Source organism: Raphanus sativus, chromosome 5 (genome assembly GCF_000801105.2).
Source record: "Raphanus sativus cultivar WK10039 chromosome 5, ASM80110v3, whole genome shotgun sequence".
Taxonomy (NCBI): domain Eukaryota; kingdom Viridiplantae; phylum Streptophyta; class Magnoliopsida; order Brassicales; family Brassicaceae; genus Raphanus; species Raphanus sativus.
The window spans coordinates 16,241,914-16,254,322 of record NC_079515.1 but is presented as its reverse complement, the minus strand read 5'-3'; the positions used below and the strand labels follow the sequence as shown (position 1 = coordinate 16,254,322).

The following is a 12,409-nucleotide window of genomic DNA, read 5'->3' as shown; positions in this document are numbered from 1 at the left end:
TCCTTCTCCCTCTCAGGGTCAATGTGAGTGACACAGTTCTTAACTTTGAAGTCCTTCTTCTGCCTCGAGTCAACAAGCGCAGTCAAAAGCCTATGAGAGTTCGACGTTAGTGATGATGGAATAAACCTCATTTTCTTCATAATTTTTCCTTGTGATTGAAGGATTCCCTACAACAACAATAAGGCTATGAGTTTATATTTAATTTAATTTATAAACAAAAGATTTCACTTTTAGAGATTTTGAGCTAACAACCTTTTCATGTTTGACTAAAAGGTGATTCTGGTCTTGTCGTGCATCTTGTTCAGTTATATCAAGAACTTCGTTTCCTATCAATAGCTGTAAGCTTCCATCTGACCACCTCACAAAACGAGCATTGCTCTCACTCTGCAATATGCAAACATAACAATAAATGCCAAACTTCATGAAACTGGTAGAGCACAAGTACTAACAACAATAGGAACAATACACTTACATATGTTCTACCATCTCGACCCTTGACAAACCTATGGCGGACAATGTTATTAGCCAGACGAATACGCATCTTCCCTCCAGGTTCATCTCTCTCAAATGTGTCTTCTTCAACAAACGTCTTGGCATCAAATGGCTTTGGATCAATTCCCATTATATTATAAACTTTTATCATATTCATCTGCAAAACAAAAAAAGTAATTAGGCAAGTCAGAGGAGGATATGTTAAGCAGCATAAAGCATATATACCTTTTCAGGATCACCAGGAGGAGGGCGGAAAGGAACTCCTACTTCCATAGGAGGACCAACAGGCCTGTCCCTGTCCCTGTCCCTGTGCCTAGCTTCAACATGCTCATCTTCTGACTCGTAACGAGGTTCCTCTTCAGGGATCATATCATCAAGGCCCATCTCGTCTGGTCTCTGATCCTTCTCAGAGCCCTCTTCATCTTCCACTGGCGATCTCTGAAGAAAAAAAAGTAAACATCTCAGACATACATACTTGCAAAGTCATTATGGTTTCTGAAAAGGGAAGCAGAAGCTCACAGGCTCATCTGGTTCAATGTCGTTACGAACATATTCTTCTGCATCTTCTTCATCATCAGAAGATCCAAACACATTACGGATATTTACATCATCTGACTGTGCAACTGGAGCCTCTTCCTGCTCCTCACTAGGTGATCTATTCAAATACACTCAGGTTACAAAAACACAGTACCAAGTTCAAAAGGAAGCGACACAAGAGCTAGTAAAGAAGAGGGTACCTTTGAATCCTAGTCTGCTCAACCTCTTCATCTTCAGACTCATAACGCCTTTCACCAGACCTCTCTGATCCACTTTCAACAACATCACGCCTCCTATTCACAGCTACTCTCTCCTCATCCCCTTCTTCTTCTTCTTCACTCTCTTCGTGTTGATCAGCAACATCACCTTCATGTGAACTTTGCTCCCTCTCACCCTCGCTTTCTCCATGACTAAGCTCTGCATCGCCCTGTTCACCCACAGACTCAGCCTCTACTTGAACTTCAACTACAGCTTCTTCTTCTCTAGGCTCCGCACCTCCCTCAGCCTCATCCTATTTGGTGGTTTTTGATTAGAAAGCTCAGACATTTACACTTTGAATTGGATAATACAGTTTATAGAAAAGACAAGAAACCAAGAAACAAGAGAATGTCATGTAATGGAATTAGACAATGAAACCTTTGCCTCATCCTATTGGTGTTTTAATTAGAAAGTTCAGACATTTACACTTGAACTAAAGAAATATGTTTATAGAAAAGACAAAAAAAAAAAAAAACACACACCAGTGTCATGTAATGGAATCACTCAGACAATGAAACATGTTTCGAAGTACCTTTGCCTAACAACCTATAGGTGTTTTAGTTAGAAAGTTTCAGACATTTACAATTGAATAATTGAATTGGATGATTATGTCTACAGAATAAGACAAGAAACCAAAACAACAACACAAATGTCGTGTCATGGAGCAAGACAATGAAACATGTTTTTTTTTCTTCTAATTAGAACATTTACACTTTGAATTGGATTGATACAGTTTGTAGAAAAAAGGACAAGAAACCAAACAAAATCACCATGTCATGTAATGGAACCAGAGAAAGAACATGTTTTTGCATACGAAACCCTAAAGAAAGGAAGGAAGAGAGATTACGGAAGGATAGTTGGGGTGAGGATTGGACTCATGTTCGGAGTCGATCTCTTCTTCTTCTTCTTCTTCTTCCTCGGAGTTATCTCCGAAGAGATTTTGCATCATCTCTAACCTCTTTACTTCTCCTGCCACCATCTTCGCCTCTATTTGGTCGTGACGGTGATCGTTGTGATCTGAGCTTCGACGGAGGCTTAACTCTTTCGCGGCCGAAGGATTTTTCCTTTACTATTTTATTAAGTAAAAGCCCAATAAAATGGGTTTTGCAAGTTTTAAAGCCCAACACTTCAAAAGGCCCATAAATTGATGTATATTATATGATATATAATTTGTTCTAAATTATAAAGGATTAACAAATTACTGTAAAATAGAGAAACTCCAATGTATTTCTCTATTTTTACCTCTAAAATAGAGAAACTATAAAATAGAAATGAATTAATCTCCAATGTATTCCTCTGTTTTCACATCTATAAAGAAATATTTTCAAAAGACTCTATTTTAGTTTTACAAGAAGCACCTTTTATTTGTAGAAATTGATAACTAACTTTATTTACTTTAATTTTTAAAAGATGTTCATAAAAGTTTGAATTTGTTTTAAACTAAAGTTGTATTAAAAACTATTATGTAAATAAAAGATATAATTTTACTTTTTACAAAATTGTATTTTCTATAAAATAATTATTTTGGTTATAAGTTTGAAAATTAAAAGACTATAAATAGAGTAAGAAATAGCATCTACACTATTAAAAGGGAAGCAGTGGTGAAAAATCGACTTATGCAAGTTGTTTTGGACCTTTTCATTTTTAAATTTTTTTGGTCTTACCCTGTTTAATATAACAAAACGTGACAAACATATTCCACTATATTATATCATATTATTTTTTAACTAACCTGATCATTTTAATCAAATGTTAACAAAATTAATAACTTGAATCACAACTTATTTGTAAACAATACACCATTACAAAACTTGCAACCCTAATATCAATCGTGATATCATCTTATATAAGTATAGATATCAGAAATCTCAGAAACATCATATCTACTCTGTCTCAGGATAATATCAACGATTGATTAACAGAGACAAACTATTACAATTCACCAAGTCTTTCATGCATCTTGATTGATTATGTCAGGGCAAAACACATGCTCTTCTCCTGAAAAAGGTAACCCCCGTGTATTTTGACGATGTGTCCGGAACGATTTTAATGGTGATTGCGAAGAGATGATATGTCTGAGGTTTTGATGAAGACGAAGATCAAAGTTAGACGTTTTGCACGACGAGTTGATTAAGAAAGTGATTTTTCTAAGAGTGCCTCTCAGTTGACGACCGAGGTTTTGTTTGAGGTTCAATTAGTGTTTCAGGGGGTTTTGTGTTTGTCTTCTTGCAAGTCAAAGGACGTTGAGAGATCAATATTTTCTAGAATCTCTATTTCATTATTAATTAAGGTCATGTGAATTGATACGAGAATCACTTCCATTAAAAGTGATCTCAAAGGTACTTTCAGGTTTACAAGGAGACTAAAGTTTCGTAAAGTTTAGCGTGTGGTAATACTTTGGACCAGCGATTACGTCGGCAGGTGAATGAACTCTCATCTAAATCTCAGAGTGAAGGACCGTACTTTGGAAAACTCTGCAGACTGCAGCTTTTTTCAACAGATCTCTGGTATTTTCGGTTGCAACTTGATTGGCTCCAAGCAAACATTTGGATATACAGGTTTCATACAGGCTGGGATCAAAGGTGTTTGGATATAGAGATATGAGGTTGTCATTCTTGGACCTTCGGTTTATGGCAGTATGTTTTGTCTTAGTTCCTTTTGTTAATCTCTTGTGTAAGATTGTTGAACCAATTTGTTAGTACCTTTGGTGATGAACGAATGTCAATATGTTATAAATTTCCATTAAGACTGTGGTTTTATCAATTTTAGGATGATGAACGTGGAGCTTAAATACTTGTGTGTGGCTAGGAGAAGTCTGTATTCAGAACATGGTTAACATAGATGGACCTTTTCATTTTCCCTCTCTCTTATCGATGATCAGTTTCTTTATATATGAGAAGGTTATGGTTGGCTGTACTCTTTTCAAAGATTTGTGTTTTGCCTAATATTTGCAATTTGGGTTCCTTTTATTGGTTTTGATTTTCTCAAAACTAGACAATGATACTTTAGTTTTGATTTCAAAACTAAAGTATCAAATAATAGTGTTGTAATAATTTAAAAGAAAATCTAAAAGAATATATTATTAGCTCCACTATTTTTGGTATTGATTACAAAATATTAATTTAAAAAGCTTATACTATATATTAATATCAATAACATTAAAACAGAAACATGTCATGTTGATTATAGTTGGGTCCAATTTTAAAAAAGTTATGATTATTATTTTCTATGCAATTGGACTTAGTTTAAAAAGAAACTGAGTATTTTATAACCGATTCTAACTATATATACGAAGTCTAACCGCGATCCCTTATTATTCTTTATTATTCATCTAACCATTACGTAAGTTTTATGTTTCGGGATAAGTCAGTTACTAAAGTGGATTTTGTATCAAGATTTTTACGTAGCCCAAAGGTATTATTAGGAATTTGTTTTGTGTTAGATTTTGTTATCCGTTTTTTTTTTAACATCAAACTTTTTTTCTAAAGAAATATATAGCCCACGAATAACCACAAAATTAAATAGGAAGAATAGGGGGGTATACAATTATTTGTTTGCGGATTGTGCGGATAAGATTTTTGACCAAAACAAAATTGAAAATCTAACGGGTTGGCGGGTCAGCGGAGCGGGTTCGACCTGCAACACATCCTTAACCATGCATATACTGGATCAATTTTAAAATTGCTATTATTTAGTAAAATATAATTTGATTAAGATTTATATGAAATATATAGTTACAAAGAAAATACAAATATAATAAAAAAAAACATATATCAAAAATTAAATTTAAAATAAAGGGCGGGTCAAAATTTAGTTCTTCTATTATAGAAGTGGAAATAGAGATATGATTAAGAATTTTTCTTTTTGTCATCTAGATGGGATTAAGAATTTTTTTTTCCTTCTATTATAGCATATAGAAGTGAAAATAGCAATGAGTTGGAAATGTTTTAAGATGTATAATTATTAAAAAGATTATTTATAAAACTTTTTTTAATATAAATATATTAATAAATTTTTAAATTAGAGGAAAAATAACATTCCTCTGTTATAGAGGTGGAAATAAAGATATGATAGAGCATTTTTTCTTTAATTAAGTGAGTTGGAGATGCTCCGAGATGTATAATTATTAACAAATTTATTTATAAAACTTTGTTTCTAATATAAATATATTAATAAAATAAAAAAGAGAAGCTACTTTAACTTTGTTAAACTCCAGGGCAGTGCTCTAAGAAATTTAAAAGATACCCGGAACAGTGTTAGAAAGGAGGATTAGCTTTACGAGCCCTTCTAGTTTACATGGTCTTATACATGTTAAGAACACCAAAGTAACAGAGAAAATCAATTTCAAAAATACACGGAACAGTGTTAAACAACACCAAAGTAAGAGAAAATCAATATCAAAGATACACGGAACAGTGTTAGAGAAAAGAATTAGCTTTACAGCCTTTCTGGTTTATATTGTCTTATACACCAAAGTAAAAACTCGTAGATGCTAAGTGAGGAGGAATGCTGGTAGTTGTGTGATACCATTGGTTTGGTGAGATCAATAAAATACACGTTCTTATCAAAATTTCTTCAACTGTTGATGTTAATTATCTACCATACACAAAAATTGGGTTTTGTTATGCCAATATACCTCAGGGAAGAAAGACCATGCGATAAATGGTAAGAATTCCAAGATCTTCCTAGGATGATGTCCAATCCTATGGCACCAAGATATACATACCAAATGAAAAGGTGAATCTTAGCTTCTTGATGATTAAACAAGGGATAGAAGACATATTCGAAGGCAAATAAGACTAGATCAGGACGCTCCAAATGAATAAAGACGCATATCAACTGACGGAAAAGGTCAAATCCAAAACTTGTCAGCTTCCTCCATGATAGTTTTGTTTTTATGAATCTCTTTGCTCATCTTTGGAAGAGATTCCATGAGCTTCAGGATGCTGATCTTCTCTGGGGAGAGGCTGGGATCTTTACTCAACTTACTTGCCAAGGCTCCTATCTCAGCAACTTCTTCTTCACTTCCATCTCGATACTCCCCAGATTGTCCACCAGATCTTTGTATTCCTTCCTAAGCGAAGCTGCTTTACCTTTGTTAAGCCCCAGCGCAGAGAAGAACAAGTCCGCTTCCTCGATAACAGCTTTGTTAGCCTGAAACTCTTCGCTGATCATTGGAAGTGCGGTTTGAGTCTTTCTTTACTTGGACCATAAGTGACGATTTTAGTATTTTCCATAATATTTTATCAAACTTTTTAAAGTTTGTGTTTCTATTTTTATCTTCCCTTTAACCATATATTGGAGTTTCAGTTTATCTTTGGTTTGTATGATGTTGTTACTTTTTTGTAAGCGTTTAATTCTAGTAATGAAGAAGTTTGTGCACAAAATACACACTTGAAACTATCAACACATAAAATTCATAACTTTAATTTTCTTCCAATTGCAATAAAACATTGTGGAAAAGACTGCTAAATCAAATATTTTATACAGATAAAGATGAAAAATGGTTAATTTTGAAGTAATTAATCACTAATTATACATGGAAATCATATCATTTTGGGGGTCAATCATGCGGTAGTCGGCAATTCTCCATGTCCCACCATGAGATGGTCTTATTCAAATTATGGAAGAACCACTTCTTCTTATTTTCATTCTTTTTCTTGTCATATTTTTAAGAGTTCTAACCGAGAAGAGATTTTGAACCTGAAAAGAAGAGAAAGTTAGAAACTTGTAGAGAAATATAGAAGCTTGATCACTATTCCATTACAAAGTCAAAAGAAAATCATGTCGCTTTACACATCAGATTAAAACACAATAAGAGATAAACATAGTTATGCTTACCTTCATGATTCTTCCTTTTCTTCGCCTTCTTCATTGAGGAGAATCAATTCTGACCATTTTGATAAATTTGAATTGTACAATCCTAACCAAAATTTTAAAAATGGATTATAGACGAAAATTTGATGGCAAAACTATTTGCATCATTGTAAGTCTTCTCTTAATCTTGCAAATAAAATCGTGTTTTAAGCGAACTACACACTTATGATCACAAAAATACAAAAGTGAATACGTTTATTTATAAAGATCATACAAACGAAAGCTTTAAAGGGTTACTCTTTGAAAAAATTTAACCCAAGTCAACCAGTTCGAGACACAAGCTACTAACATTGGTTCAATAAATATATAATCTCCAAGAAAACAATAACAAATCAAAATAACTTCTTCCTGATTCGGATGAAATCTTCAGCTTCTTCTTGGGATAACACTTCACTTTTCTTCTTCTTTGATCGAGACAATGAAGACATGGCTTTCGCAGATGCAATTCTTCTCACTAGACACTACAAGAAAATAGTTATATTGTGACAAAATATTTCGTTGCAATAAACATGAAATTGTAGCAATAAAATCATTGTAACCGAGTTACGACGATATCTGGACGGTTACAATAGCGTCGTCACAAAATTTTATATGTAACTAAAACGTCACAAGTTTTGTGACAATTATATCTAGTAGTTTTTTTGTCAGCAACTGTAACGAAAATAAACATAATGAATCCATCATAATTATTGACTAAAAACATCATCTAAAAATCGCAACCTTTGGTGACTATTCTAATAGGGTCAATTTGCTCAATATTCATATAGAGAGAAAAAATTAAGAATATAATCATGCTACAGTCTTTTTTTGAGAAATAGGATAATTTGGCATGAAAAGAGACCACATTCTTCTTATCGGCGCGTGAACGTTTGCAAAATATTACGTATAAATATACTATACTATATTTAAGTGATATGTAGTGCGTGAAGACAAAGAGAGTGACACTATACTATAATATATATGATGTAGTATAGCCAACACTATACCATAATTTATTCTATACTATTTACAAATATCGTATAGTATAGGCAAAGATAAACAAAACAAACACAAATACATATACCCTAAACCTAAATCTTAAACCCTAAATCTGAATTATAAACCCTAAACCCAAATCTCAAACCCTAAACCCAAATCATATACCCTAAACCCAAACTCTAAACCCAAATCTTAAACCCTAAACCCATACTATAATTTGTTTTATACTATTGACAAATGTCATATAATATAGGTAAAGACAAACAAACAAACAAAAAATCATATGCCCTAAACCCAAATACTAAACCCAACCCTAAACCCTAAACTCAAACCGTATATCTTAAACCCAAATCCTAAACCGTAAACCCTAAATCCAAACATTATCGAAAATGAAAATGTATGGGACCCCAAACAAACACAAATCCATATACCTTAAACTCAAATCATAAACCCTAAATCCAAATTCTATACCTTAAACCCAAATCCTAAACCCTAAACCCAAACCATATACCCTAAATCCAAACTTTAAACCCAAATCCTAAACCCTAAACCATACTATAATTTATTCTTTACTATTTACAAATGTCATATAGTATAGGTAAAGACAATCAAACAAACACAAATCCATATATCCTAAACTCAAATCCTAAACTCTAAACCCAAACCATATACTCTAAACCTAACCTCTAAACCCAAATCCTAGACCGTAAACCCTAAATCCAAATATTACTGAAAATGAAAATGTATAGGACCCCATAAACATTAATTATCCAAACTGAGATTCCGCCAACATCTCTTGTTGAGAATCTGAGAGTTCTACTTTTACAATCTCAATCACATGGAACATTAGAGTAAACAAAAATAAATCGTTCATTTTGTACTGAACCATATATAACTTTAGAAATAGTACACATATCGATGAAACACAAGCATTGCCACGATTCAGGTTCTATTTGCCTATAATATTATATTGTATAGGCAAAGACAAACAAACAAACACAATACATATACCTAAACTCACATCTTAAATCCTAAACTCAAATACTAAACCCTAAACCCAAACCTTAAACTCTAAACTCAAACTATATATCCTAAACTCAAACTCTAAATCCAATCCTAAATTTTTCTATACTATTTACAAATATCATATAATATAGGCAAAAAAAACAAACAAACACAAAACTATATATCCTAAACTCAAAACCTAAACTCTAAATCCAAACCATAAACTCTAAACCCTAAACCCAAACCATATACCCTAAACCCAAAACCATAAACCCTAAATTCTAAACCCAAATCCTAAACTCAAATCCTAAACCTAAATCTTAAAACCTAAACCTTAAACTCAAACCCAAATCTTAAACCCAAACTCTAAACTCAAATCCTCTAACAAGTAATCCTCAAGCATTGTATCACAGTTTATACAAGTGTAACATATTAAATGTAATAAGCAAGAATGAGGTTACATTAAACGAAACATACATAAAAGAATGGTGGTATATAACAAAATGCGAACAATAAACTATACTACATACCATATAGTATAGTCACACAAATAAATTAAATATAAAAAAAAAACACTTAGCTACCGAAAACATACGCGTACCCAGTTGATGGAGAAGCTAAGTGTTTCTGCGTATGTTTTCGGTAGCTAAGTGTTTTTTTTTATACAAGAAAATAATAAACTAAAAATCATGGAAGCTCGAAGATAGGTAGCAGAAGTGCAGTTGATGGAGTCGTTGAAGCTACGATATTTTGTGAAAACTAAGGAGTCCGACTTTCTTCTCCACAACTTCGTCATTTAACCAATAAAGACATCCACGGTGACTTTTTCAATTCAATTTCAAACGTTTCAACTCAGCAAGTTTAAGTTCTCGCTTCTTCTGATCCAACGCAAGTCGAAGAAGGTGAGCGGGAGGACTAGGGAGTTGACCGAGTCACGAGACGGGTTTGGTGCTGCGGGGTTGACTCGGGTGTTCTTGATGACGTTTAGCGCCATTATTTAAAAAGTAGTTGGCGATTTTGAAATGCAGAGTATGTGTGTATATAAATCATATGGAGATAAATTAATTGATTTTTTATTTATTTCAAACTACTCCAATGCAATAATGTCGACACAAAAAATATTTTGAAAATAAAGATGTTTGGATTTACCTATGACTATGATTATAACATGCGAAACCAACTAATGCCATGTGAATTATCTACTTTACAATGCTACAACGTTATTAATAATTTTAGTTAGAATAGAACAGAAAAAACAGTTTTATTTTCTTTTTTCTATAATTTTTTTTCGTCGATTTTGAACTTTTGATATCCTTAAATTATTTGAAAAAAATACATAACAAAAAAAAGAGATATAACAAGCATAATATTTATCCAAAAAAAAAAAACAAGCATAATATTAAAAAACAATTGTTATTAGTTTAACGAGTTGAAAGCGACAAGGAAATTACAAATTAATGGGCCAGAAATATTCTACAGGCCCATGAGCCCATGGCTAGAAAACAACTCGAAAAGGTAATTATGTAAATTCCTTTCTTCACAGAAACTCCTGAAAAAACCCTGAAGATCGGAGGGCGAGAGAACAAAATGGCGACAGGCAAAACAGTGAAGGATGTGTCTCCACACGAGTTCGTCAAGGCTTACGCTGCCCATCTCAAACGCTCCGGCAAGGTATCCCTTCTTTCCTTAGTTTGTGTTCTGTAGTAATATATTACATCGTGAGAAATTAGATTGATACGATGTCGTAGAACCATGTTTTCCGCTTCTGGTATAAATGACAAGATTGTGTCTTTTTGATGTGTAGATTGAGCTGCCACCGTGGACAGACATAGTGAAGACTGGTAAACTCAAGGAGCTTGCTCCTTATGACCCTGACTGGTACTACATCAGAGCCGGTATGTATTTTTGAATGAAAACTAGTTAGTGTCTGTGTCTGTGTGTGTGTTTCTGAGATTGAAAGTTGTACTCTTTTTTTTTCTTTTTTTAATAAAGCATCGATGGCGAGGAAAGTGTACTTGAGAGGTGGACTTGGAGTGGGTGCGTTCCGTAGGATCTATGGAGGAAGCAAGAGGAACGGAAGCCGTCCTCCTCATTTCTGTAAGAGCAGTGGTGGTGTCGCTCGTCACATTCTTCAGCAGCTTCAGACCATGAACATTGTCGACCTTGACACCAAGGGGTTAGTTGTTTATATTATCATCTCTTAGTTATTTGTTGTATAGGATTACAGAAACTCTTGTGCGTGATTAAGCACAAAAACATGATTTTTTTTATTTCACTATGTAGAATTATATATGGTTTTTGTAATCTGTTACTACTTAATCTGCTACTCTTAGGGTCATTATGACTTATCTAACTTTAAATACTTTAATTGTGATGTAACCAGGGGGAGGAAGATCACATCGAGTGGTCAGAGAGATCTTGACCAAGTTGCGGGAAGGATCGCAGCAGCTGCCGTCTAAAATCAAGATCGCAATGACCTGATTGTCATTTTTGAGATTAGTTGTAATGGAATGAGTTGCGTTTTGAAACTAATTGTGGATAGACTTTCTTCGCATTTTTTTTTGTTTCGACGGTTTTTATTCCTTTTTGCTCTTGTATTCTCAGCGACTTATCCTAAAATATTTGATACTATCCTTGTATTATGTGCGTATGTTTTTAAACTATGGTTAGTCCTTTTTACGCCGGAGTAATAAAAAGTTGCAACGGCTAGCAGACATCTTCTGAAAATTGCAATCAAATCTTTAGGTTTCATTAGGTTCTTTTATAATCCCAACCCTTGTTTATATACATGTCTCTTGGCCTCTGATGCTTATGAAGCAATGAAAGGTGCTTATGGTGTTTGTGTTTCGATCGAGAGAATCTTTTAGTAAGATGCAGAAACCCAGTGTTTTCTGTTTGATGGGAAGAACGTTGTGGATGCTGAGAAGTTGAGGAAGAGAGTTTAGTGTATTCGAATGGGAACCGTTGGATCCGTGGTTGAAGGATTTGCCCTCGGTTTTGCTCGAGTAAGGGGTTAACCAGGTGTTACTTGGGATAAAAGCGTACTTGCCTTGACTCATTGTTGCTTTTTGTTTTACTTAGGAGCTGATGGATTCATCAGTTTCGGGATGTGGAAGACGTTTGAGTTATGCAATGTTGTTTGTTCACACCATGATTGATTCAGCCGCTCACCTCTCTGGCAGAAAGCACGGAACTAAGGTGCACTAATCTCTCACTCTTACTTCTAAGAAGCCTACTTGGTGTGACAACTGTTGTTGTACTT

At 33.8% G+C, this 12,409-nt stretch overlaps 2 protein-coding genes across 2 annotated transcripts; one reads left to right on the top strand and one right to left on the bottom strand.

Annotated features, from left to right (window-relative positions):
* Window positions 1-2: 2 nt before the first annotated feature.
* On the bottom strand, window positions 3-2,321 carry LOC108805624 (protein LEO1 homolog; the record flags this gene model as incomplete). Its single annotated transcript, XM_056985714.1, has 7 exons — window positions 2,135-2,321; window positions 1,230-1,540; window positions 1,012-1,147; window positions 718-930; window positions 473-649; window positions 253-384; window positions 3-167 (listed from the first exon to the last, which is right to left on the bottom strand). Coding segments are annotated over exons 1-7 (1,266 nt in total), but the record flags the coding sequence as incomplete, so codon positions are not given.
* Window positions 2,322-10,693: 8,372 nt separating this feature from the next.
* On the top strand, window positions 10,694-11,821 carry LOC108807346 (40S ribosomal protein S19-3-like). Its single transcript, XM_018579621.2, has 4 exons — window positions 10,694-10,818; window positions 10,952-11,042; window positions 11,140-11,323; window positions 11,531-11,821. Exons 1-4 carry the CDS (start codon window positions 10,735-10,737, stop codon window positions 11,604-11,606), a joined length of 435 nt encoding a protein of 144 aa, XP_018435123.1. The 5' UTR covers window positions 10,694-10,734; the 3' UTR covers window positions 11,607-11,821.
* Window positions 11,822-12,409: the final 588 nt, after the last annotated feature.

Coding starts and splice junctions, on each gene's coding strand:
- LOC108807346 (XM_018579621.2), top strand. CDS start 10,735: ATGGCGACAGGCAAAACAGTGAAGGATGTGTCTCCACACGAGTTCGTC. Junction 11,043..11,139: donor CTGGTACTACATCAGAGCCG/GTATGTATTTTT, acceptor TTTTTAATAAAG/CATCGATGGCGAGGAAAGTG. Junction 11,324..11,530: donor GTCGACCTTGACACCAAGGG/GTTAGTTGTTTA, acceptor TGATGTAACCAG/GGGGAGGAAGATCACATCGA.